This window comes from Eulemur rufifrons, chromosome 1 (genome assembly GCF_041146395.1).
Source record: "Eulemur rufifrons isolate Redbay chromosome 1, OSU_ERuf_1, whole genome shotgun sequence".
In the NCBI taxonomy this organism is placed as follows: Eukaryota; Metazoa; Chordata; class Mammalia; order Primates; family Lemuridae; genus Eulemur; species Eulemur rufifrons.
In genome coordinates, this window is record NC_090983.1 from 83,547,368 (window position 1) to 83,575,362 (window position 27,995).

The window sequence follows — 27,995 nt, forward strand, 5'->3', positions numbered from 1 at the left end:
AACTTTTCAAATTTAGTATAGGATTTATTCTTTGCAGTACATCCATGAGCTTCCTTATATTACAGATGAGCAGACTGAGTTTCTGAGAGGTTGAGTCCTTTGCTCAAGGATGCCTGGCTAAGAAGTAGCGAGGCTGGTGTAGAATTCCAGTCTATGAAACCCCAGGACGAGTGTTCTCACAAAAATCTTTATATTCAGCAAAAATCTGCCTCCTTGTAACTCCTAGATAGCACTCTATTTCTGGTTGCTTTAACTAAACAAAGTCCAATTTCTTCTCCTTACAATACCCACTGAAAAACTTTAAATCAACTCTTAGGACAACCTCACTCCCCAAGGTGTCTCTTCCACAATTCCTAATTATGTCTTTGACAATATGACTTTATATATTTCATTACCCTGGTCTCCTTCTTTGGAAAAATTCTAGTTTGACTGTGTTCCTTTAAAAAGTGGTGTTTGAAAATAAACACACTATCTCAAAGGCTGCCTAACAAGTGGAGACTCCATTATTCTCTGTGCTTTGACTAATGTTTCCCAATGTTTTGCCCAACCAAAGTTCTTTCAGATTTTACTAGGTACTCTGCAAATAATGGATTTCATGGTCAAATAATTTAGAAAGTGCTATATTCAGTAGCTTCCTCTGGATATTCATAATGCAAGTGCATATATTAAAGGTTCACAAAGCCTTTGTCACATGCCCTCTTGAGATGCAAATGTGCTATGTCTATGGTACTTCTCTGGTTAGTCTTGCAGCTCCTCAAAAAACAAAAACAAACAAAAAAAAAAACAAGAGAGAGACAGAGAGAGAAAGAAAATCTTGTTGCTTTCATCATGACTTGTTTGATTAAATGCTGGTTTCAGCAATCACAACTTCCTTTTAAAGTTGCATATAGAATATCTGTTTCATAATCCACAATGCATCTGGAATTTCTTTGGGGATTAAAACATCTAGCTGGCTAGTTGAAATTACTAAATCTTGAGAATCCTTCTTTTCCTTTTTTATGAAAACTAGAGCAACAATCTAGCACATCCATCATTTTCTGTGACTTCTCAAAGGTTTACCAGCAATGACATTATTATTTCCTTTACAAGTTCTTTCAGCACATTGGGATGTAGTTCTTCTAGACCTTAAATGATTGTCTAATTTAAAATTCTTACTTATTTTCTTACCTATTTTGGGCTTCCATCCCCTGTTACCTAGCCTTTATTAAGCTGTTACTGTGTCAAAGTACCTTATATACATTATCTCATTTAATACTTCTAACCCTCAGGGGATGAAACTATTGATATCATCAAGTGAGACTCAGAGCAGATATATTGCACAGGGTCACATAATGCCTAAGAGAAGAGCCTGGATTCCAAGGCTCACTGTTTTAAAAATTACACCATACTGCCTCTCACCAATACCTTTTCAATATAAAAACCATTTACCATGTTAGAGAACACTGAGCAAAGAAGAAGTAGAGTAATTCTGTATTTTTCCTATCACCTGTTAATAGAATACCATCTATGCTAGGTCAAAATACAAAGGCTGCCACATGTTTATTCTTCTTGCTTTGTATGTGCTAACCCAAAAAGTAAACAAATGAACAAAAGAGAAGAAAAAACAATAGTGAAATCCTCTGGGCCCATTTTTTTTTTACATAGCATTCTTCATATAGCTCCACTCACCCTCGTCTTTAGTCTTCTGAACACTGTTCTTATCGTCTGGCTTCTTATCCTTAGTCATATGCCCCATCTTCTAAGTAGCATAATACACATGTATATGATAATGGCAATATTGTTTAAGTATCTTATTCAAATAGTTCAAAGAATACCATTTTCTTTTCACTTGAAAAGAATAGAGGAAGAAGATATTTTATACAAATTGATTGCCTTACTTGATCTGCTGGTTTATTTGAAAATTAGCAGGCAGGTTGACCCAAATGTGGTCTCAAAGAGAAGATTGAAATCATAGCACATAAAATTTTAGAGATTGATTAAACTGATAATTTCAGGCAAATATGATAGATGTCAGAAATCTTGCTTTCCATAGGGCATTTGGCTAAGTTCCTCCTAAGTGTAGAAACAAGTCAAGAAGCAAGAAAACAAAGTGTTATACAAGCTTTGCCTCTTACTAGGTAAATGATCTAACTGCTCTAAATTTTCTCTTTTTCCCATATTTAAACACTTAGAAATATGGTAGGCTAGGTGATTTTTAAGGCTCTTCAAGTTCTAATTAAATGTCTTAATCTTTTAAAAAAAATAAATTATTGTGGACTTGTGAAACTAAAAGTAGTTATATAGATAGAGATATTTATAGCGTTCTATACTTTTGAAGTTTGTTGACTTTATATAGAATGTTCTTAGCCAAATTTTACCAATGTGAGTGGCTTAAGCTCACATAGCTAATAATTATGCCATATTTTATTATTTTTAATGACATAGTTGTTTCTATTGCAATTTACTAATGTAGGATTAATAATGGTTTTGTTTTAATTAACTTAAAACAGAAAAAAAGGCCCAAAATACACAATAAAACAAAGACATTTGATGTTTGACAAACCTAACCAAATGATGCAGAGGAATATTTTGAGAAGAAGAAATATTAGTTGAGAAGCAAGAGGGTGGGTGGGTAGACAAATAATGTTAATAGCTATAGAACAGTAATAAATGTTCTAAAGACATAAAGCTTATGTGAAATGTTTAAGGATGGGAACAAGGAAAGAGACAAGACAAGGAAGAAATAGTCTAAAAACTGAGTTCCTATTCAGTAATCCAAAAATTTTAAAAGTAACCTGGAAAATACTAGATCCCCTTCCAAAAGTAAAGGTCAGTTAGTATTTATTACCAAGCAAATTAGTAGGAAGTGGACAATTATCAAAACAAAAAACAAAAAAAAACCCAAAATGCAATAATACAATTCATCAAACAAGCTCCGCCTAAGAGTCCATGTTACAGAGCATACAAGCTTCAGTGATTACCCTAAGGGGTAGATCTAATGGTGAACTGGGGATCTGGTGAAGGGAAAGGTTATGTAAGAGAAATTTTTACACACAAAGGAGTAATGGCAAGAAAACTTCTCTGGTATTTGATGAAGAAGCATGTGTTCCAGTATATGCTGGACTAGAACATTCTATCTGAGATACCTCACCTGTGAATGACTCAACACTGAAAAGGATATATATGGCCATGGGGCCCAAAGATTACTTTTTTAAAAATCAAAGCATAATTTATATACAGTAAAGGACACAAATCTGAAGTGGACAGGTGGAGGAAGTTTTATATATGTATGTATCCTTATAACCAACACCCAGATCAAGATATAGAACATTTCCAACCCCCTAGAATATTAACTCATACCTGCAATCAATAATATTCTTCCCATACCCCACCCTAGATAACAACAATTCTGACTTTTATTCCTATAGATTAGTTTTTCCTGTTCTTAAACTTTCTGCAGAAGAGCCATACGAAATATACTCTTTGGTGTCTGTCTTCTTTTTTATTTTAGAGATGGTGCCTCATTCTGTCATGTAGGCTGGAGTGCAGTGGTGAAATCCTAGCTCACTGCAGCCCTGAATTCCTAGGCTCAAGCAATCCTCCCACTTCAGCCTCCCAAGTAGCTTGGACTACAGGCATCAGCCTCCATGCCTGGCTAATTTTGTTTATTGTTTAGAGATGGGGTCTTGTTATATTACCCAGACTGGTCTCAAACTCGTGTGCCTGTCTTCTTTAGCTCAACACAGTATTTTTGAAGTTCACGCATTTTTTTTTGTGCATCAGCACTTCATTCTGTTTTATTTATGCACCTTCTTCCGTTGTATAAATATTCCATAATTTTTAAAACTGTTTTTCATTTGATGGACATTTAGGCTCTTCAAGTTTGTGCTATTATGAAAAAAAGCTGATAGAAACATTCCTGCACATGTGTTTTCATAGATATATGCACTCATTTCTATAACCATGAGTGAAATTGTTATGTTACAAGGTACTCATCTTATGGCCAGTCACATTTGTTTTGTACCCTCTGGGGGTATGTAGTAATAGCCATATTTTTAGTCAAGCAAAACTAACTGTTTAACTTTTATACCTTTAGCCATTGTGGAGCTGATTGTTAGAATTTTGTGAGCTGATTGGCATTACATTAGTAGCTTGAAATGACCCACAGCAGCAGTCTTTACACCATGAAAATTGGCAAACTCCGTGGGTCAGAACTTTTAAAAAAAAATCCCTGTAGAGAGCAGATTGTTAAACAATTAGCAGCAAACTACTGCTTTTAGCCTTATGATTATTTGAAAAGCAGCTGTGGTAAACTTGAACCTTCTTTTAAATTAACTGAGTTGTGATAACACAGCAGAGACCTCTTTTCTCCAGTCTATAGCATGATCTTCCTGAACAGTGCAACTAATCACTATGTGGAGACCACTGGAAGAGGTGGTACCATCTTCCAGCATCTCTTAACTAATTAATTGGTTATAGCCTTACTATGATCTAAAGCAGGGGTCCCCAACCTATGGTGAGTGGTATAAATATTTCATTACACATACAATGTAATAATAATAGAAATAAAGTGCACAATAAATGTAATGTGTTTGAATCATCTCAAAACCGTCTCCCCCATTCTTGGTCCATGGAAAAATTGTCTTCCATGAAAACAATCCCTAGTGCCAAAAAGGTTGGGGACCACTGATCTAGAGACTAATCTAAGCAGAGCTTCTAGGTCTTCTAGTTACTAGTATGGCATTGAGCAATATTTTTATGTTCCCTGAGCCTTATTTTCTTATCTCTGAAATGGGGATAATAATTCCTACCGTATAATAATTTGTGAAATTAAATGAAAGAATATGTATCAAGTGTTCAGCGTGGTATGTAGCATGTAGTAAGCTCTCTGATGTGAGAAAGACTTCGCTAACACTCTGTTCCTTCATGTATAGGATGAAGACAATAATGCTATGTTAGTGACGTGGCAGAATCTATGTCTGGTGGTCCAAAGGGAATTTTTAATACTGAGAACTCATGATAAAGGGGTTGGAGGATCTGAAAAGGCAAACGGGGATGGTGAGGCAACCTACCAGGACAGGATGGTCCTACCACCTGTGTGGCTGGAGAGATAAAGGCAGAATGTGATACTACCAAGAAGCCTGAGCTAACTTGTAGGAGCTAGAACAATGAAGGAGACACAGCCACTCTTGGAGATGCTACCTGAAACAGAAGGAAATGGGCAGAAGTACCCAATATAGCCTCTCTTCTCACCCTCTCATCTCTGCCAGTTTTCCCTCTTTACTAAAACTAGGTGAAAATCAGTTGGTAAGAAAGCTTGGGTGATGTAACTTTGTCGGCGTCAACCCCTGGAAATACCGAACAAATCAGAGGAAGAACAGGAAATGGAACTAGCAGCATACAAGCAATGACCAGCACAAGTGCCTACTATAGTATTAATACATCAACGTTGGTGTGAGAGTTAAAAAAGAAAAAAAGAAAAGCATAAAACAAAACACCTAGAACATATTAAGTACTCATTGAATGCTAGATAATCACGATAAAATAATGAAAATAAAAGGTGGCTATTATGATAGCTATAGGTCCAAGAAAGGCTGGTACTCATGAACTCTGAAAGAGCTGAGATGTTCAACTGTGATCATTAACTCCTTCAGTCACTAAGAAGATTGACTTTGTTTTATAAGTAGGGTATTTGGCCAGAAACTATTTCTTGGGAATGTGTCAGGGTTTTGGTAAGCTCGTCAGAAAGGACCATCGGTGGGCACCTGGGACTCCTCTTGCCTCTGGAAGTTTCAGAGCTGGCCATGAGCATGGTGAAGTGGCCCCTCCCTCCTCACGCACTCATAGGAAGTCAGTAAACAGAGCAGTGTGTGGTCGTGGCTTCCATTTCCTGTTACTCTGCTTACCAACTTCCTGTGGGACTTTGAGCAAGAACTTAAGTCAGCTGAGTTTAAGTTTCTTCAAAGGTAGAAAACTAGATGCCATCATCTCACCATCAGTTCTAAAATTCTAAGATAATTTGAGTTTAAAACTGTTAACAGAGATGTGGCTAATATTGGAAGTAGGATGCCATTTCTGAGATATTTGGTGCTCCATGTTCCTCATTCTCTAACTCTTTGGTACCCCTCCTTCCCTAAAGCCAACTCCAAGCTATTTCCCATTATTGAGCATAGATTACACCAACACGACACACTAATCATTTGGAAAACATAAGGGGATCATAGTAATTACCCATATGCTCTCAGGCAGTAGAAAATTAAAGTCTGTTTATCAATATGGCTAATTAAAAACAAAAGACCTATATATTCAATGTCTATTTTATTATCTCCTACATAGGACTCTAAGAGTTGGTTTTAAATATAATCAATACCTTTCGAAGAACTAGCTCCTTTCTCAGTGTGTTCTACTATCAGACATTATACATGGGGATGTCAGTCAGTTCAAGTAGTTGGAAGATGACCTGCAAACACAATTGCTGTTACATTTCAGAGTTATCAATTCTGAGAGCATTTTGGGCCATCAAGTGAAATCTGTAGTCAATAAACACATGGTCAAAAGCAGAGGCATAATGTGCTCAAAAGTGCCTTCAACGTCTCTTTGTTCTACTGGTCCAAATTAATACCTCCATTGGTATAGTTCCAGCAGCAATGAAATGCAGACTGGGCAAAGATGGGGAAGCTATGTGGGATTAACTTTTGAAATTTTGCTTTTTTATAATTCTGAATTAACCTGTGGGCTATCTTGTCTCCAAAACTCCATGCTACTAAGAAAAAGGGGCAAAAAGAAAATTTTAAAAAGCACAGTGATTTCTGCTTCCCACAAATGTATGCCCTGTTTTCTAGTCTGTTTTCATTTTGGATGCCAAGTAAAATGCTGGTTGAAGCATCAATGTTGTTTAAAACTTTTCACAGTACATTTGGCCTTTCACTAGTCAGATAAATACTGAGAAGCTCACATGTTTTTCATAATATTGCTGCTAGAATCATTTTCTAAGGTTCATTTTTATCACCCTTTTATCTCCAGTCAGGATAAAGAATGAATGCATATTGAAATCTAATTTGTTAGGAGGATTTGTTTTGTTTAATTTGTTTTAAAATAGTAAGTGCAATCCAATATTAAGAGGAGATGGCTCAACCTTCTTAATAGCCATATCCAGAGAGATTTCCATAGTGAAAATGGGGGCAAAAAGTAGATATCGATGATATTCAAGAAAATAATTTCAGAAAATTCCATGGAATGAGCTGAAATTGTGTCTAAAAACTCAAACTGGAATTAGAATTCAAAGCAAGGTCTCAGTGAATACAGGGCCCTACACCTTGCTGCTAGATGGCAGGCAAAGGGAAGAATAAATGAGCTCCAGCTTTTGAGAAACTTAATTAAAAGTTATATCAAACCTGGGATTCTCCTGAAAGAATTTGTACTTACTTTAATAAAGGCAGTTTCTCATTGAGAAGCAATTTTAATTTTATTCCAGGGTTGCAATTCTGTGCTGAAAATGGCCTTTCTATGAGATCTTGTTCATTTTTGCAAACACAATATATCCTCCCCACCCCTAGGACCTCCCTTTAGCATTCAGACAGGAGAGCATTTGCTGAAACAACGATAGGGATGCTCTGAAGACAATAGCTCTTCTCTGAACTTTATTACTATAAGCTATAGTACTACAAAAATCCAGACCACAAGCAATGCAGAGGTAAGAGAGAAACCACATCTGCCAAATTTTCATTTCCAATTTTTAAATTCTAGTAGGGAATGAGAACAGATCAGTGGCTTTCCAGGGTTAAAGTTTGTGGGAGGATTGAGCTACACAGGAACAGCAAGAGGGAGATTTTGGGGAGTGATGGCACTATTCTGTATTCTGAACATGGTGGTGGCATTTGTCAAAGCTCCTAGAACTGTACACCCAAAAACGTGAATTTCACTATATGTAAATTTAAAAAATTAATAAACAGGACAAGTGCAGTAGCTCATGACTGTAATTCCAGCATTTTAGAAGGCCAAGGCAGGAGGATCACTTGAGGCCAGGAGTTCAAGATCAACTTGGGCAACTGAGCAAGACCCCATCTCTACCAAAAAAAAAAAAAAATATATATATATATATAGAGAGAGAGAGAGAGAGAGAGAGCTGGGTGTGGTGGCATGCACTTGTAGTCCTAGCTACTTGGGAGGCTGAAGCAAGAGGATCCCTTGAGCCCAGCGTTCAAGACTGCAGTGAGCTATGATCATGCCACTGCATTCCAGCCTGGGCAACAGAGAGAGACCCTATCTCTATAAAAAAAAATTAATAAACAAATTAGCATTATCAACTTTGAAACTTTAAAAAACTGTGTCAGTCTTGCTTTAGGTTAGACATGTCCACTAGTAGACTTGACATTTAACCTGTACTCTCTACTTCCCTTATTCCTATTTCAAAGCTACCTTCCTCCCACCTGTCCTCACTCCCCACCTTCCCCAGGGTGTGCCAGGTGTGCTACGATTTCCTGATTTCTCTTCTTTTGTGCGGGCGCATATGTTCGTACACACACACACACACACACACACACATACACACACAAACTTTGGAAGCCAAGGCTTCATATTAATCATGATGATAAAAATAATTTAGACCTGGGAAGGAATATTCCAGGAGTCAGGACAATGTGCTGATGGAAAAGACTCACAGAGAAAGGGTGTCAGAGTAGGGGCACTTTTTTTTTTCTGTCAAGCCCCCTGTGAATCTAAAGGGAAAGAAAAGAAGGATATCATAATAATAACACCTTATATTTGTAAACAGTATTAGAGTTTACAGTAATCTTCCATTAGCTCCTTTACTACTCCATCAATCTGCATTGCCAGCAATTTAAGATGAGGCAACTAGTCTAGAACAGTGAATTGGCCAAGGTCACAGGACTAGAACATGAAAAATCTTGACTTTAGGTATGAATCATGCTTTCCATCATGGGTAAACTTTGCACTAGGTGTTTCCAGAAGAAATGTATGGGTGACAGGGTGGAATTCCCAAGCAGCAGGAAGCATTAAGAAAGAAATCAAGACATCTTAAAATGGCCTGTTGTTCTCGGGAAATTATCCGAAGTTCTAGGTGATGGGATGTTGGCTGGGAGAGGAAATTTCATTCTCAGAATCAAGATCAGTAGCAGCTATATACCCATAACATGATGTTGCTTTGGAAAAATACAGTTGTTAATTTATTCCTTGAGCTATTTCAGGCTGCTCCTTTTCCTGGTCTTTCTCACTGTGAGTCTGTCTGCCCACCTATCACTTCCTCTTTCCTAAAGGATGGTGCTTGCCACGTCTTCATCACTCAGGACCTCAGGAGAGAGATACCGGCTTAAAGTACCAAGGTCAATACAGCACCAGATATGAGGTAGCAGAGTCTTCGTCACACCCATTCCAGGGCGCCATTTCAGGCTTATTTCCAGCAAGTGGCCACCAGATCCACTTCCCCAGCCTGCCTGTGAGGCTGTGAGTGGAGTGCAGACCTTCCTTCAGAGGATTGGAATAAATGTCTTCTCTGCCTGCACCAGCCAGAGTCAGTCTCTGTTGCTTACAGAGAGGGATCTCGAATACTACCAGTGCTGAAAAAAAAAAATTCTAACCATATTTCTTGGCATCTTTTGGTTTTACAGGTATCTCAGGAGCCACGTGGAAAGGACAGAGTCACGCCAAGCCTGTGTAGTTCCCTGGTTTCTCCTTTAACCAGAGGAGCTCAACTTTAGGTTTTCTTTTAAAAAAGGGTTTCTGCTGCCAAAACAACAATAAAAAAATAAGTTTGGAAACTATATGTGGATGGCAAGGAAGAAATTCTTTTATCTCTACTAAATTCCATTAATTTTTCCGGGCTTTCTCCAGATATCAAGAAAGAGCCAAGCAGATGCAAGTCTTCCAGTTTCAGGTGGAAGATTCTAGCAGTAAAAAACCATAGCAGCTGCCTGCTATCTCCTCAGCGTCCAAAGTCTGTGCAGCTTATATTTGTAACCTGGGTTCTGGAGGCCCAGTGTATAGGCTATTTCTGCCACTTCTTAGCCATGTCATCTTAGACAAATATCTTATTTCTACTGAAATTAAATTCTCCTTTCTGTGCAGTAGAACTAATACTTTTCTGTCACCCTCAAGTGATACCCTGTGAGGGCTCAAATGATGTAAGTAAAGTTGCCTTCTGTCTTTATAAATGATTCTGATGAAATTATTACTATAACTGTCAGCATAAAATCTTAAATCAGCTGGAGAGTTTGCATCCTGGTTGTGAATGAAGTAAGCTAAGTAAACTAGTTTATCCCGTGGAAGAAACAGCTGGTTTTAGTCACAGGAGGATGTACCATTTTATACTGTGGCTCTGTGGTGAAATTCTCAGATGACACTGAAATTTTATAATGTGTAATCTTTAAACCTCAAGGGCCTATAGGCTTTGAATGACTTGCTTGCTTTTGGTATATGTGGAGAGATACAGTGTAACAAAAATGGTTGAAGAGCAATGATTTATAAAAATTTGTATATTTATATATAAATATCAGTTAGGTACAATATCAATGACTAATATTTTAAATATATATGTTTTGATAAATTTGATTGATTTTTGTGTATTTTATCTGATTATGTGCATATTGATTATTTTACTACGAATTTGTAAATTTTTAACTTCTACAGTGTTTAGCTAAGTACAATACTATGTGATTCTATGCTTATACAAAGGTGGATTGGCAGAGGTTGTCATGAGCTCTGGTTATTAGCATGAAGAGTTTGGCTCCTATTCAGTCGTTGTTAAGAAGGCATTGAAATCCTTGAGAAGATTCCTATGAAGACAGCAGTGTTTTAGTAAGAAGCAAAAATTAATTGGATAATCACGATTAAGGAATTAGAAGGGAAAAAATTCTAACTTGGGAAACTGAAGGAGTGGCACTGACCATGGAAAAGAAGGATCCAGCTGGATGCATGAGATGAAATTTCAGAACATGCAAAAGTTTTCAAACACGGCCAGAATGAAAACAGGAGCAGGGAGTACAGGATATTCTTGACTTGTATTCACTTTTAACAGCCGCTGCCACCTGGTGGCCGTGACCCTGCTTCCATGGAAGGGAAAAAACCCTGATCCTGCAGACAGAAGGAACCCTGGCCTGGCATACCAGAGATCGAGTTTGCCGAGCACGAGAGCTAAAGACCATGACATGTCTAGTCTATCAAGATCCTCTAGATACAAATACCTACATTTTAATGATTCCTGAAGGAACTCATAGCCAAAGCTCAAATCCAGCAAGCCTTCTGACATGGATTAAAACTTCAGATCCTGTAACATATGGTTGGATTACTACATCCCGTTACATATGTTTTAATTGCTACTCTCAGTTTCCTTTTGATTCAAAAAATCTCATATCTGACACTCTATTTCACCTTGGTACTTTAAGTCTGTATCTCTCTCCCGAGGTCCTAAAGACGTGGCAAGCACCATCATTAAGGAAAGAGGAAGTGATAGGTGGACAGACAGACTCACAGTGAGAAAGACCAGGAAAAGGAGCAGCCTGAAATAGCTCAAGGAATAAATTAGCAAATGTATTTTTCTGAAGCAACGTCATGTTATGGATACATAGCTGCTACTGATCTTGATTCTGAGAATGGAATTTCCTCTTCAACCAACATCCCATCACCTGTAACTTATGATAATTTCCCAAGAACAATAGACCATTTTAAGATGTCTTGATTCCTTTCTTAATGCTTCCTGCTGCTTGGGAATTCTGCCCTGCCACCCGTACGTTTCTCCTAGAAACGCCTAGTGCAGAGGTTATCCATGTGAGAAGCCTTCCTAAACTCTCCCCAGGCAGCAGCAGCATTTTTTTCGTCTGTACCATCACTGATTGCATTTTGTTTTCACCTTATCATAGTTTTATTAACTCCTCATTATACTCCTAGCAAAGCAGTGTGCATTGTCTTAGTCCTCTCAAGCTGCTGTAACAAAATGCCATCAACTGGGTATGTTATAGACAACAGAAATTTATTTCTCACAGTTCTAGAGGCTAAGAGTCCAAGATCAAGGCATAGGCAGGATCAGCATCTGGTGAGAGCCTCTTTTCTCTTTGACGAGAACATATTACTTCTCACCGTGTTCTCACATGGTAGAAGAGGTATGGCAGCTCCCTGGGTGTTAATTTCAATCAGGAGAATTCCTCCTTCATGATTTAATCACTTTTCAAAGGCCCCTGTCTCCTGATATCATCTCCTTTGCAGTTACAATCTCAACATATGAATTTCCAGAAGCTACAAACATTCATACCATAGCATGTAACATATCTGTTTAAATGTGTCTCGGTTTCACTGCACTTTGGCCTTCTTGGGAGTAGACATTGTGTCTTTGAATTATGTATTCCAGATATTCTTTGGGTTGATGGCTGCTAGAATAGATAATGTCTCTCTTCCTCACTCCAGGAGGATAATTCTGGGGAGAAATTGAATATATATGTGATAGACCTTGAGTACACCAGAGTCTATGAGGGTTAGGGAATGAATGCAGGGTTTATGTAAGAGTCTGCGTGTTTGTAACACCCATGGACCCTGAGCTTTTAAGTTTCACAGGGCTCAGAACAAATGGGTGGTATTTGCCAACAAGTGGGTTTCATCATCCATTTGGCTCTTTTACCAAGGATCCATTTACTGACAACTTGTAGACATGGTTTCTGGGGCTCTTCCCTTCCTCTAAAGAGGACTCCTCCGCCTTTGCCAGGTTGTAGCTTCTGACAAGAGGGGATGTCTGGGAAGCCTTAGGTTAAGTGTACAGAACAGGGAGGAAACAGAGGTCATCCAAGGAAAAGAAAAAAGATTGAAAAGCAAAATAAAACTGCCATTAATACCCTCAAATGGATAAGAGAAGGTATTACAGCCATAGGACAGTGCTATGAAAAAGAAAATTTTAAATACAATAGCCAAGATAAGTTTAGTAGAAGGATTAGAAGATAAAACTGAGGGTATCTCTTTGAAAATAAAGCAAAAAAGCTAAAAAGGGGGGAGGCAGGGAGAAGAGGGAAACAGAGGACGCAGAATCAGAGAGAAGGTATCATGAGAAAGGCTTAATGAAAGGGAATCATGCCAAAAAAATGTGGGCAGTCTCTAGAAGCTGAAGAACGCAGGAAAATAGATTCTCTTCTAGAGCCTCCAGAAAGACGGTCAGCCCTGCCAACACCTTGATTTTAGCTCAGTGGGATATTATTTTGGATTTCTGGCCTCCAGAAGTACAAGATAATAAATTTATGTTGCTTCAAGCTTCTAAGTTTGTAGTAATTTATTACAGCAGCCATAGGAAACTAAAAAAGAGCACATTGCATTTGTCATTTATTCCCTTCTCTGGTTGCTTTGGGACATTTACTCCAGTCCTGCTTCCTTTGTCCCTAATCCCCGATCACCAGGAGTTTCTCCTCCTCCCCAGAGTCATCTCTGTTCTGCTGAACAGCCACCTCTACTCACTGTAGTAGACCTGTCCTAACTCCTTGCCAGCTTCTGGTTCCCGGATCACAGAGGGTCACCGAGTTATCTCAGACTCTGGCTGTCCTAACCAACTCCCACCCCCAGCCCCTGCCAAAGACAGCACTGACAAGGACACTCACCCCCACTGCAGGTCCTTCGGCATCGTCACAGGTTCTGGACTATGTCTCCCTCCCATCCAGCCCTCTTGGGGCTCTAGTGCAATTCTGTGACTGTTTTCAACATGTGAATCTTAGTTATTTTGATTAAACTCTCCATGCACAGTTTTAAAACAAAATATTGCCTTTTCAATGACCCAGCTCATCTGTGGCCAAATCCTTGATATCAGTCAGAAAATCTATACCTCTGGGGTTCAGTTCTTGCCAATCCACAAATAATTATTAAGTAAGAATCCTTTCTTTTAGAGCTGCAAAGGATTGCAAAGACTGCTGAAAATTGGGATCTTTAGCCAGATGTTTTAGGGGAAAAAGGTAAGTGGGTTTATTGAGAAGTAAATAATGATGAGAGATCAAAAGTGGGCTGCTGAGTGCGAGAGCCATTAGTGATAAGGAGACAACAAGAGTGCTAGATCTGGCAGAGGCAGGGAATTTGCAAGGGAGGTCAAGTTCATCTGAGTTCTGAATCTAACTCATATGACAAAGTGCCTGACTCGAGACCAAGTTGCCCCAATTACCCATTTTCCTCTGACCTAAGACTAAAATCAAATTATGTTCTGATCAGCAGGAAAGGAGGCTTGGTGAGCATTTAATACCCACAACCTCTGTCTGATCTCTTTTACTGAGCACTAGGAGGAGGCCTGCAAATGCAAACAAAACTTGCAACAAGGATGTTGCATCAGGCTGGCAAAATCTCATTTCAGGAGACAACCACACTGTCGGGGACAAAGAACAGATTCTCCTGTCTCCTCTGATTCTCCAAGGTTGTTTTTATTAAAATGGAAATTTCCAAGGTTTTATGCGGAGCTCACATGTCCATGAAAGAGCTGCCTCACCAGCAAGCAGAGCCATAATTGTCTTCTCCTGTTCCTGAACTCAGCACTTGGCTGTTCATTAATTGACGACGCACCCCATGAGCATAACATTGCCAGACTGTGGCTGCTAAACAAGACCGCAGTGAACACGGTATTGCCTGTGCATTAGTCTTGCTGCGCCTTTCTGTGATGCACTTCTAATTATAATTTTATTCATCTTTCACTGGCATATACATATTGAACTTCTAGTGCAAAACGCCAGTCTATTAGATGCTGTAGAGGACACAGAGATAAACAGGATGAAATCAGTACCTCTGTGGCAAAGCCGGCAGCCAGAGTGACCCCTAGAGGGATGTGGCCACCACCTTAGAGTTAAGAATACAAAACCCAAATTACTACGTCCCTTTGCGTTAAGCCTTCTATTTCTATTAATACCAACAACAAAAAATTTTTCCTTGATAATTTTAGTTGCAAAATAAAAGACTCAAGAAATATTTGGGCAATATTGTTAGACTACACTGGATATTTCCACTGGTGGTTAATCCTTGTAATAACCTTACGAGGAAAATTACATTACCCTCCTCTTATATGTTACCTACATTTCCCAAGTCTTGATGAGACTGTCACAAATGAGTTGAAATAATTGGCTGTAACTTATGTTCTAATTGTCCTTGCCCTCACTCACCAAAAAAGGACATCTAGGAACACATGCATTTCTTTCCAAACCAGCCATTGTTCATGCAACACGGGCTCGGGGCTGTCTATTCCTGGTGGGCCCATAGCACTGGCCCAGCAAAGCCTGTGCTACAGTTGGGATCCTTGCTCTGCGAAGATGAGAGAATCTGGGCTCTGTGTGTCGGTGAGCTGCTCAAGGGTACATGCTTCTAAGGGGTCATCGCTTTGCACTTCTGACTCCAAATGCAGCATCTTCCCTCTTTGTTCGAGCTGAACAACCTCTTGCATAAACAGAAAATCATTACACATTATCTCGCTTGTGTATGTTACCACTTACTTTCTCAATTGCACAGATTAGTTTTCTTTGGCAGATCAGCTGGAATTGCAGCAATTAAGTGAGAAGGTTGGGACAGAAGAGCTGGAGTCTGAAAGCAGCCTCATGAGATGAAAGGGTGGTGGATCCTGAAGACAGCCAACCCCAGGGACAGAGAGTAGCCCGAGGAGGGGGCAGTGCCAAGTGCAGCCCTCACTGTTTGTCTGATCTGAGCATAGTTTTGATGACATTTTGTACTTAATGCTAGTAACTAGACCACAAAGTTCACTAGCTCGGCAGAAATCCATACGGATATTAACCAATTGCCCACTCCATGCCAAGCACTTATGCCAATGTTCGGTGGCTGTCATCTATTTGAACAATCTTCTCAAGCTCATAAGATCTTTTGGGACAGAGACTACATCTTGCTACTTGTGCTCCCTCACTGCCTTTTCCTTAGTACATGATTAATAGATTTTGTTATTTCAAATTTCAAAAGGAAGGAGATTAAGCAATTATTAACCAAATTGATCTTCCTCAAATATGGCCAATGCCCTCTCCTGGGATGTAAATCCCTGTACTTTATTCTAAGAAATAACTCTGTAGTCATTGCTATGGTAAGTTCTTCCCCTTTGCACATCAGTGGATGTATTTTCTTTTTTCTTTTCTTTTCTTTTTTTTTTTTTTTTTTTGCAGGATTAAGGAAACCAACCCTCAGCCTCTCGGAGAAAGGGCTCATCTATTGCAGCTAAAATATCTCTTCTTGGAAGGCCATGACCTCAGAGAGGTGAGCGTTGTACTTTTTCTAAGGCAGTGGATATTTCATCTCTCTTACTTTGGACACGTATTGAACCATATATTATTCCTGCTGGCTGCCCCGATCTGCTCACTCTCGGCTCCTTCTTCAAGTGAGAGCTTTAAATTGCACAGGAATTCCAACTGCACCATCCCTTTTACTCTTGACATTTCTATGAGCTTCAAGTACCCAAGGAGAATTCTGTTTCTCTGCGTTTCCCAACGGAATTGGTGTGGACAGAAGGGCGCCTACCCCACCCCATTTGCAGGAACTATTTCTTATGTTCAGTAATTTTAAAGCAATGCACCTCCTCGGGCTCTTAAATATGTCATTGCAGGAGCTGCTGCTCCCCTTTTCCCATCTCCTTCATCATCCATGTGTCAGACATGCCTCAGGCCTGCTGGGCATCTGCTGTTTACCAGGGAGCCCCTCTCTGCCCCCAGGCCCCTGGTAAAGCCCTCTGAGGAATGAATTATTAGAAACACAAGCATCCACAGAGAACACAATCCAAACTGTTTTAGTTCCCAGCTTGGCAAAAATAGTGCATTAACAGAAGGTTTGCTCACCGAAAGCTCTGTTCATAACCAAAAAATAAAAATAAAAAGGAAGTAACTTCTCTGCTCCTGTGGTTACTAACATGCTCAAGGTAGCTTTAAAATGGTGATTTTTGTCAATTTTATTGGACCAATCCATTTTTTGAGAAATAACTATGGACCAGACATTTTATATAATTTTGATGATATTTTGATGAATAAAACATCTGCAAGGCAAGGCCACAGACTTTTTGGGAGAGACAAACATATATAGCAGAGGTGGCTTGTACAATAGCAATGCTGTTTGCCAATAGGAGGGCAGCCTAACAGAGTGTGGAAAAAATAAAGCAGGAAGTGGCACCAAAATTGGGGCTTAAAGATCAAATAGTTACTACTTTTTTAAAGAGGAAGAGATTGGTAGAAAGGAGGAAAAAAAATATTTCTGTTGTTCTTCAGCTTGTATGTATTATTAGCACACCCTGGGGAGCCTGTGACTCCTGCCTCTTCAGAATTCATTACACCTGGAGAGTTCCATGGGCCTGTGCCCCCATATAATTTCTGTGCATTTGCTTAATTAAGACATCGTGATAGACTGGGCAGACATTTCCTGGCAATTTATGATCAGCTGGAGGAGCTTAAGTCTTAAAGCAAAGCTGTGAAAATATGCAGTTGTGTTTATATAAAAAGTAGGGAAATTATTACCTTTTCATGTCTTGATCAGCCAAAAGTTGAAAAGGCACATTGTTGTGGTTGACAGGCTACATTTATAGTCTTGGGTTTTTCCCTAATCACTAGAAGCCACCCACAAATAAACAGGAAGAGAGAAACACACCCTCTGAGGTTGACACTTTCTCTTCTGCATTAGGTATTTGGAATCAGGTTAACTTGAAAAACTTCCCTAAGAGTCAGTGCTGCTTAACACTGGAATTGCTTACTTAGCTTTGTGGTGCAACCATCATAAAGACCTTTACAAATGTCTTTATCTAATCAAGATAGGTTTAGCAGAGCTCTGTGGAATGGTTGAATGAGCATAATAAGCCCACTGATTGTTTTATAAAATGTTTTGAATTTGTCAATTCTAAGTGTAACCCTTGGTTTTTTCACAGAAATTACCACATAGTACAGTGTTGTTTACCTGTACTGAGTTCATACAAGATTCCAAGCTCTGCACCAACCAAATTTTCCATCTGTAACAGGGATAAGGTTTTGGACATACTTGCTCATTTAAGTTTTCTTATGATTGGACTTATTTCTTTTCCTGCACCCTGCTATATTCTGAATGTTTTGTCCCCCCAAAATTTGTATGTTAAAATCCTAATTCCCAAGGTGATAATGTTAAGAAGTAGGGCCTGTGGGAGGTGATTAGGTCCTCAGGGCAGAGCCCTTACCAATGGGATTAGTGCTCTTATAAAAGACACCCAAGTGACACTGTTCACTTCTTCCATTATGTGAGGACACAGTAAGAAGGCACCATCTATGAACCAGAAAATGGGTTTTCAGCAGACATAAAATCTGCTGGTGCCTTGATCTTGGACTTCCCTGATTCCAGAACTGTGAGAAGTCAATTTCTGTTGTTTATAGGCTACCCGGTCCATGGTATTTTGTTTTAGTAGCCTGAATGGACTAAGACACATCCATTTCCATCATTTGGGCTGAACCATGAGACTGGAGTCTTAAAGGAAGTTAGGAATGAGGAACAAATGATATAGGAAAAGGTCCCTTCAAATAGGTAATGAATATAAAAGAAAAGCTTACCCGTTTTCATCCTAAGTATAACAGAAGAAGAAAAAAGGTAGAAGTAGACCAAAAAGATTCTTAAACCCACTGTCCCACAAAAGAACCATGCATCAAATGCAGAAGTTTTGTAGGAACATAGAAATAGGTATGGGGCAGCAAACAAATACCAGAGGAGTAGTTTCCTTTCCAGGACAGACTGTGGCAGAGGCTACAGGCCCCACGACAGCCTGAACCTTCAGCTGGAAGCCAGGTCCAACCTGGCTCCAGAGCAATTCTGTGGGGAGACTGCAGGGTGGGCTAGGATGGGTACAACACGGAGCTCTGGCTCCCCAGTGTCTGCACTGGGTATGACAGGGATCCAAAAGTTCAATTCCTGGATCAGACCAAAATCACATGACTCCCTCCACTATCAATGTGGGTGCTAGTTTATAAAGACTAGAGCAGGTATAGAGCACTAAAAAGCCACATCTCACCCCACATTTGACTGCAACATGAGTATATTTATAACCCCACTACACGTATGTTGTCTCATTGAATTCCCAAAACAACCCTGCAAGGTCACTATTGCTATTTTTCAGATAAAGAAACAGATCAGAAAAGTCATGTAATTCACCTATAGTTTTAACAGCTAGACATGTAAGATGCATTAGAATACAGATCAGTTTGAATCTAAAAGTCACGGTCTTGCAATGATGACTCATGAGTTCCTTTTTTCCTGAATGTAGAAACATAAAATGCTTTGTATTTGAAGGAAGAGAAATGTAATCGATGTTGGGTACGCAATGGGCCTTTTGTCTTCAGGGACTCTTATTGGGACCTATGAGGAGATCTAAATGAGAAAGAATTGCCATCTAATAGGTCTAAAGGTCAACATGGCACAACTGGGGGATGAGTGCAGGCAGTGCCTCCAAATGTGACAGGGTCAAGGGTTGAAAGTTACATCTTTGGAGCCGTTTGTTGGAGAAATGAAGAAACACACAAAAAAAGATTGCTCAAGAGGGAATAGCAAGTGGCATGTGGTATTGTTTTAATTAGGAGAGGAAAGAGCAGAGCTGAACAATTCAATGTAATAAGCATGTATTTAATGTTGCACAAGAAGACAATAAGATGATACAGAGAACATATAGCAGGTACAGTAGGATATAATACAAGGCAGTGCATTGAAACTGATCTTTTCCCTTGATTTTAAAGCAGCTTCTTTCTTGCTTTAATCTTTGTAAAACTAAAAGCAAAATCTGCACCTGTGTGAGGGAGATATGGTGTGGAGTTTTCGGGAAGGACCGAGTCACTTCATAAATATGCAGCCCCTTTTCACCTTGTCCCCGTCTTGGTCTCTGCTACAGTATTTGTGGCCTCTATCGCACATTTTGCTTCTCTTAGTTTCTTTATACCCTTATCCAGTTCAGCTTTGTTTGTCAGCTCTTATGCAATGTACACAAGAGGAATTCTCCTTGGACTCTTCCAGCTCAAACATAAATTGTAAACAGCAACTTCGGCAATGGCCCGTTGGACACACTTCAGTGCGCTCATATCTCAACCAACTGAGTCCAGGAGGCCAACTTGTGTTTACTGACAACCATCCAAGGCACTTTAGGGCAGTGAAAAAGGCTCACTTTGATAGTACAGTAAACGGGATTGTATAGGGGAAAAAGCCAAATGACAGTGGAATTTTATGTTTTCAGGAGATAAAAAGCTAGAATTTTTAGACTATTAAACTGAAATTGCTGGAAAAATAATTAGGCTTTCATTAGTTCTGTTTAAAGAAGAGAAGAAAGAAAGGAAAGAAGGAAAGGAGGGAGGGAGGGAGGGAGGAGGAAGGAAGGAAGGAAAAAAAAGTGCTGAGTTTAATTCTTCTGGGAGAATTAACTGGGGATGGAATGTGAGTTCTTGGGAATTTTTCACAGTGAAATCAATGGCTCATCTTACTCTCCCTGCCCCAGAGCCAGATCAGCTGCTTCCCTGGTGGGAGCACAGGATTCTCATGTGATTTCAGAGGGCCTGGAAGGTCCCCTACATCACTGACCCAACCAGTAGCTTATGCCAAGGGTCATGCCTGAGAAGGCCCTAGTGATGTGGTAGGTGACATGGGGCTTCCTTGCTGGAGAGAGAAACCTACCTAAGACATGGCTTTGCAGTGCGCTCAAGACTTACATGGGTTTCTTGGAAAGGTAGTAATGAGGTTGAAGGAAGATATCTGTGCTTTTTCACTGTCTTTTTCTAGGGCCTTATCCTAGCTCTCTATTTGTTCCTACCATGAAAGAAAACATGGAACATACATAGGGATGTTCCATGTATGTATAGTTTTCTTGTATATGCAGAGATACTGTGCAAAAATCTGGTGACTCTGAACGTGCAGTGCGAAGGCCTCCGGACCTCTCATTCACAGTGGAACAAGCCTTTCACTACTCATTGCACCTTCATCCTCAAATTGACAGACATTGGCTCTTCTCTCACCCTCTAGAGCTAAAACATAAACTGTACGTGGTCTTAATGCTTCCTCTTTCTTGTGTGAACACATTGTCCACACGCTTCTGGAGTCACATAGCTCCATAGGCAAAGGTAGGTGAGAAAGGTCTGGGAAAAGAACTTGAAGATGTCATGGGCTAGAGAACACTCTGAAAAAGCTAAAGAAAGGTGCCATTTTTTCTCCACGTCAAGGAGAATGAAGGGCCAAGAAGGAGATTGGACAGTTATTCACCAAACCAATTTCTTTCCCCCAGGCACGCTGTAGACAACACATTCCAACCTCCTGCACACTTAGGTGGTACATACTGTGTCTGCAAAGTGTGGCATGGGCAGAAGTGATGACTGACTTTGGCCTCTTACCTTTTCTGTGCACAATTACCTTTCTCTTCCCTTGTTGCTGCTGGACATTGACTCTTAGGGAGACCCTGGAAGCTTCATGCTGAAGATGGTGGATCCTCTTTGAGCCTGGACATCTGAAAGACTGTGTAGACCATTGTTATGGACCATAACGTGTCCTTATAATTAGAGGCAGAGAGATCACAGTGTGCTCTCTCTCCTCCTTCCCTTGAGAGCACAGAGGAAAGACCATGTGAAGACACAGTGAGAAGGTGGCCATCTGCAAGGCAGGAAGAGAGCCCACCAGAAACAAAATCTGATTGCTTCTTGATCTTGGACTTCTAGCCTCCAGAACTGAGATAAAAAAAATTTTTGTTGTTGTTTAAGCCTCACAATCTATGATAATTTGTTATGGCAGCCAGAGCAGACCAATACAACCATAGATCCCACTCTCACTCCCACCCCTGCTGCAGATTGGATTTTATATGATGAAAAATAAATCTCTTTTTTTGTTAAGCCACTGAGATGTCAGGCTTTATCTCTTACAACAGCTAGTGTTTACATTCTAATACAAAAACCAAGCAGAGCTAATTAAGTGTGTGATATCCCTTTTCTCAAAGTATACAGGCTGAGTTTTATAAGCAAACTTTACCTTAGTGCAAAAGATTCCTTAGAGCCAACAAGCCAGATCAATTTTTAAAATGCTAACACTCCTTTAATAAGACATTTTAAAAATAAGAATAGTTATTTAAGCCCACTAATTTTTTAAACATTTTATGAGTCTTAGCTCATTTCATCCTCATAGAAATCTATGAGGTAGAATTTTTATTATCCCTGTGTTACGGACTGGGATACTGAGGCACAGAGATGTTGAGTGACCAACCCAAGAGTCAGGATGTGAACACAGGCATTCTGACTCCAGAATCTATAGTCTTCATCCCTACCCATACCAATTCATTTATCTTTCTTGTTCATGTTTTCATTTATTTTCTTTAACCTACAGTAAGACTTTGGTTTTTTACTGTCTAGGGATGAGTGAGGTAAGAATATTGCAAATAGTAAAAAAAAAAAAATTAATTGAAACACACATAATGTATCTTATTCTGACATCAGAAAGATTCAGACTTATTTTGACCATGACTCTCAATGATTCATCTCTCAAACTGTGCTCTCTAGACCTTGGGATGAGAGGACATAGGCTCGGAGTCTGAGAGATCTCTCTCCTCCACTCCCCCTAAGTAGGTTCCATGCACTATTCAAGTTTGAGGAACTCTGTTAGATAAGACCTATTTAAAGGAGGAAGCTTGCATTTTATGCTTAATTTATACATTATACTTTGCACATCACAGGCTGTGAAAAAAAATCTGGTAGAGATAGTAATTTTGGATTTTTAATCCCAGGTTGTTAAAGCTTTTCCCAATATATTTCTCTTTCTAAATAATCTAAGGCTTTTATCCTCCCCGCTTTTCTTTGTACCTAAGATTTACATGGCTTAGTTTACGCTGTTTTTACTTGTCATTGTGGTTAATCTTTTGTAATAGCATTTTGTACTAGTACTAGTAATGTTCCTGTGCTTAGTTCTCAACTTTGTTACTCCCCAAGGTGGTTTTATTAATTTACTAAGGGAAGATCAGGAGCATCTGGATTGATTGGATGATAGTGGGCTAGTAGGAAACCACAGGCCTCAGAGTCAAACAAATCTGGATTTAAATCCTGGCTCTAATGCAACCCAGGACCCTGAGTAGGTCAAGTAAGCTCACTGGGCTCAGTGTACAAGTCTCAAAAATGGAAGTGATAAAATCTACCTCACATAATTGTTGAAAAGACAATTACATTGTTGGAGAACATGGGATTATAGTGTCTATAACTTATCAGGTGGACAGCAAATTATTATGATGGTGATAAAAGTTTTAAAACTATCTATTAAAGGTCCTAGAAGTTTTACTTTAACTTGCAGGTTTTTGTTCAACAGAGAGGAAAATAATTTGGCAGAAAATATAATACCAAAGGCTCTCATGTTTCGCCTTGTAAGATATTACCCAGTTTTTTATATAAGCCAAATATCTTTTCCTAACATTTCTTTATTAAATTGTCTATAAATATCTAGCTCCTGAAATATTCTTTGAACTGGTCTTAACATCTAAGTGGTTCCCTCATTAATTAATGAGTTGAACAAAATCCTTGACACATGTTCATCTTACGTTTGCATGAGAGTTCTAATTCTCTCTTCTTGAAATTATACTTTAGCAATAGGAATAGAAGTCACAGTCAGAATGTTAGCATTTATCATAGAAATAATTATATCACTCAGAGTTTACTCAAGAAAAATTGGTGACTCTAGATAAGCCAAAAAAAAAAAAAAAGGTGTAAGGCAGTGGTCAGGAAGCTTACACTACCCTTGGAAAACTGAGGAAGCTGAGGTCAAGAAACCACAGTGGACAACCTCAGCCTCATGTCCCAACTGAGTGGTTCCCTGTCCATTGTCCATGACTCCTGACCTTTTAGAAATTTTTCTTCAACTTTCACAGTCTGCAACGATGAAGGGAGTGGTTTTCTAGTGAAGCAGAAATGTTTGTTCACATTTCTGCCTACAACCACCTCTAGAAAATGACAGCCTGTCCTTCTTTTCAGACTTCCAAAACTCCAGCAAAAGACATCTTCTTGGTATACCCAACTGCAACCGTATGGGGAAGGGCATTCTGTAAATGTAGCTCCCAATTTTTCTGAAAGCCAGAGGAAAGCTTAGAAAGGAGCAGAGGCGATGTCAAATTAGCAATAAATAACCCAGCACTGAAGCTCAGCTTGGCACCAGTCTCCGTAGGGTACTCACTCACGCACTTAAGGAAGAATATATTGGTTTAACACTCAGTAAGCCAAATTACAGTTAAAGGATCACTTGGTTCAGATGGAAGCAGACAAAACGAGGCTAAAGCATCTTTAAACAGATTTGACAGATTTTACTAGGTTGCAAAATACCAAAAACTTGTTATATTTCAGTCTCTAGAGGGAAGAATACAAGATTAGAAGCCAGGGAAGGTGGGTTCCAACTCCAGATCATCCTTTAACTCTAGCTGAGTAAGACCTTCGGCCAGTCACTTCCCCTCTCTGTGCTTCAGGACGTCCCTTCCATAGAACAAGGGCAATACTATCTGCCATAGCTCAGAGAATCACCACAAGGTTAACATGTATGGAAATATTTTGAAATGTGCAAATGCCAGATCAATATTAAGGTCCCCATATCAACATAAAGGCCTAATGTTTCCTTGGCTTGGTCTGAAGAGGCTTCCAACATAAGGCTGGACTGGTGATAGATAAAAATAAAGAAACAGAAAGTGGAGCTGGGATACTTACAGAGTTCACGCATTTGTAACATTCTTCAGATGTGGTCTGTACCAGTCCAAAATTTATTAAGAAAAATCGTGTTTCGAATGTAGCTAAATAACTTTCTAATTCAAATGATACGATTCTTAGAACATGTCTGAAAGGTAATGGAGGGAGGATCAGAATTAGGAGGGTCAATGCAGAATATAGGTGTTTGAAAATAATTGTAATATTTGGCCACAGAAAAGTAAAAGGTCAACAGAAAAACACAAAAAATAAACCGTCAATATCAGTGATTTAAAAAGGGATAATGTATGCGGGAGGGGTGGTTTTAACAGATTTAATAAATGTCAATGTTTATTATGTCCCATAACTCACTGGGGCCTCAGTTTACTCATCTGTAAAATGAGGATATATTGAAATAGTCTATGTATAAGATGTGCGTATGTGTTTGTGAGCAATGTGAATTATGTTTACACATGTAAAGGTTTCTTTAGTTGTGGCAAAACTGTAATAAAACAAATGAAAGCAAACGTTTTACTTTCATGACAACCAGCTTATCCCATCAGGTAACTCTGGTCCTAAAGCACTATTGTCTCTGATTTCCAAAGGCTATCTAGATCTTATGTTTCAAGAATAATAGTACTTAACTATTAATAGAAATATTTTGTGAATTTACCTAGTAATAAAGGAGGAAGTGGAGGAGAAGGAAAATGAGAAGATTATTCTTGTGAGATTAACTATAGTAACAGCCATTTGTCTTGAATGGCCACATTTTGAAGATAATTTTATCTCCTGGAGGAATAAGACTCAACACATCTAGTAGCTAGTATACAACCCAAAAGTCTCCACCACCACAGTAGGAATTAGGTCATCAAATTATGTGTAATGGACTGATATGCCCCCAAAACTCACATGTTGAAATCCTCACCTCCCAGTAAGACAGTATTAGGAGGTATGGCCTTTCATAGGTGACTAGGGTGAATGAGATTAGTACCCTTCATGAAGAGATACCAGGATCCCTTGCTCCTTCTACCCATGTGAGGACACAGAAGACAGCCATCATCAATAAACCAGGAAATGGGCCCTCACCAGACACCTACTCTGATAGAAACTTAATCTCTGATTTCCAAGCCTCCAGTACCATGAGAAATAAATTTTTGTAGCTTATAAATTATCCTGTTTACAGTAATTTTGTTACAACAGCCTGAATGGACTAAGATGCCATCTTAAGTAGGGCAGTCATTCTAAAGTCATTACAACCCAGCAAAATCAAAAAGAAGATTTAATCAGAAATTCTCATTTCTGAGACATAATAAAGCAGGGAAATTTAGAAATGGGAAATGACTTCACGAGGGACATTTAGTATCATTGCCCTCCAGCAGCATGTCCCCAAAATCCAGAACATTATTCTCTGGGTGGGACAGATTCGGGAGTGTGCATGCTACCTTATCAGCTCTCTTCCCCTTCCTGGGAGACTAATACTTCCCAGCACACAACTCAACTAAAATCAGCAATGTACTCTGGAAGTTCGTCTAGCACTTCTAAAAGAGTGAAAAGTCTGAAGAAAAAATGCAAGGTATTGGTGGCAAGAGTTTCTTGAGCAAGAAGAAGTGCTTTTATGTAGAAATACATTATGCAATGGTACTTTCTGAACTGCAAAGAAGAAATAATTTCTTTTTGTCATTCTTGTTGCATCTAAGAATAAAGTGTTGACTCAATTTCTAAATAAAACATATTCTGTTGATTTAGAACTTTACTCAAAATGGAAGGGTTTAAATTGTGATTAAAAATAGTAGGCAGAGTATACCTCTATGTTCATTGTAGCATTATTTACAATAGTCAAAATCAGGAGCAACCCCAGGGTCCACCCATGGATGAATGGATAAAGAAAATGTGGTATATATGTACAATGGAATGTTATTCAGCCTTAAAAGGGAATAACCTTTGATACACTCTACAACATGGTTAAATCTTGAAAACACTACACTCAGTGAAATATGCCAGTCACAAAAACACACTGCTTATATGAAGTATTAAGCCTATTTTGCTTATATGAAGCACTAAACATACAAAGTAGTCACATTCATAGAAACAGAATGTAGAATGGTGGTTGTCAGAGGTTGGGGGGAGAGGGGAATGGAGAGTTGTTTAATGAGGATAGAATTTCAGTTTTGCAAGATGGAAAAGTTCTGGAGATGGTACAACAATGTGAATATACTTAACACTACTGAACTGTACACTGAAAAGTGGTTAAGAAGGTAAAAATTTATGTTATGTGTGTTTTATCACAATTTTTAAAATTAGTAAAAAATAATTATAGGACAACATTTATTTCTAATTGTGGCTTCCTACCACCAATTTAGGAGGGTTTTGTTGTGGAATTTTTGGTGATTTACTTTGTCAAAGTTTACTGAATCATGGGTTTGTTTTCCAAATGAAAAAAATGGCTAAGACAAAGAAGCTTGGAAGCACAAAACACTTGTTAAGTCACTCCCAGGGTATGGGCTGCAAAGGTATGTCCAGGAGACCTTTGACTTTGACAAGACGTCAAAAAGCTATGCTGCCTTTTCTCCCTACACCATCTCATCTCCTAGGGCCCGCCTACTCCTCAAAAGTAAGAGTAAAAAACATAGGGGAAATTATTTAGTACTTCCAATCATCCTACCAGACTATCTAAATGAAGTAAAAGAATTATTAAATGTTAGTCAGCCAAGACACTATTTGAGCTTGGATTATGAACCACTGTTTACTCTTGCAATGCCTGGCAAAAAATAGGCACTCAGTAATTTTTTTATTAATAGGCAGATAGATGGTATTTGCCCTTCTGCAGTTCAAGAAGGGGAGAAATGAAGCAAACAGATTTAAGCACATTTTGAGGAAAGCAATACAGTGTACGACCCTGGGCTAGACAGTGCTGGTTTCGGTATCTGATTGCATCGTTTACTGGCTGTGTGACCCTGGGAAATTAACTTTTCTGATCTTTTTTTTTTTCTCCTGTATAAAACAATGACATTAATAAACAATGTCTGGAAAAAGGACTGTAAGAGTCAAAAGGATAGTCCTGTATGCCTTCCACTAGTGGGCTAAGCATTTGTCTCAGCTGAACATTCCCTGAGCTGCAATTAATGTTGCCGATGGTTTTATCCCTGGTGCTCTCAGGGTATAACCCAGAGACTGAAATCCTCAAAAATGACTCTCTGGGAAACTGGATCCAAATGGGTCTTCTAAGGAAAGCTGCAGAATGCTTCTCCCTCAGCCGATGGTTTGATAGAATGATGAAACATTAAGATGAAATCCTACAGACCTGAGAATTTCTGATGGATTTCATTATCTTATTGAAGACCTAAAAGAAGTGACTAATAATATATATTTTTAGAAATTGCTTTCGTATGGTTTTTGTTA

At 39.0% G+C, this 27,995-nt stretch overlaps 1 protein-coding gene across 3 annotated transcripts in view; it reads right to left on the minus strand.

Moving 5' to 3' along the window:
• The window catches only part of HNMT (histamine N-methyltransferase), a 61,313-nt gene extending 43,620 nt beyond the window's left edge, over positions 1 to 17,693 (minus strand). The window contains exon 1 of one of the 3 annotated variants that reach the window (XM_069458369.1): positions 17,433 to 17,693. In XM_069458369.1, the coding sequence (XP_069314470.1) occupies positions 17,433 to 17,440 (8 nt within the window). In that variant the 5' untranslated portion in view covers positions 17,441 to 17,693. Of the gene's footprint in view, positions 1 to 15,098; positions 15,330 to 15,425; positions 15,579 to 17,432 lie in introns of those variants that run through there. The other 2 variants (XM_069458608.1, XM_069458456.1) reach the window with 2 other exon arrangements.
• Between the last annotated feature and the right edge of the window lie 10,302 nt (positions 17,694 to 27,995).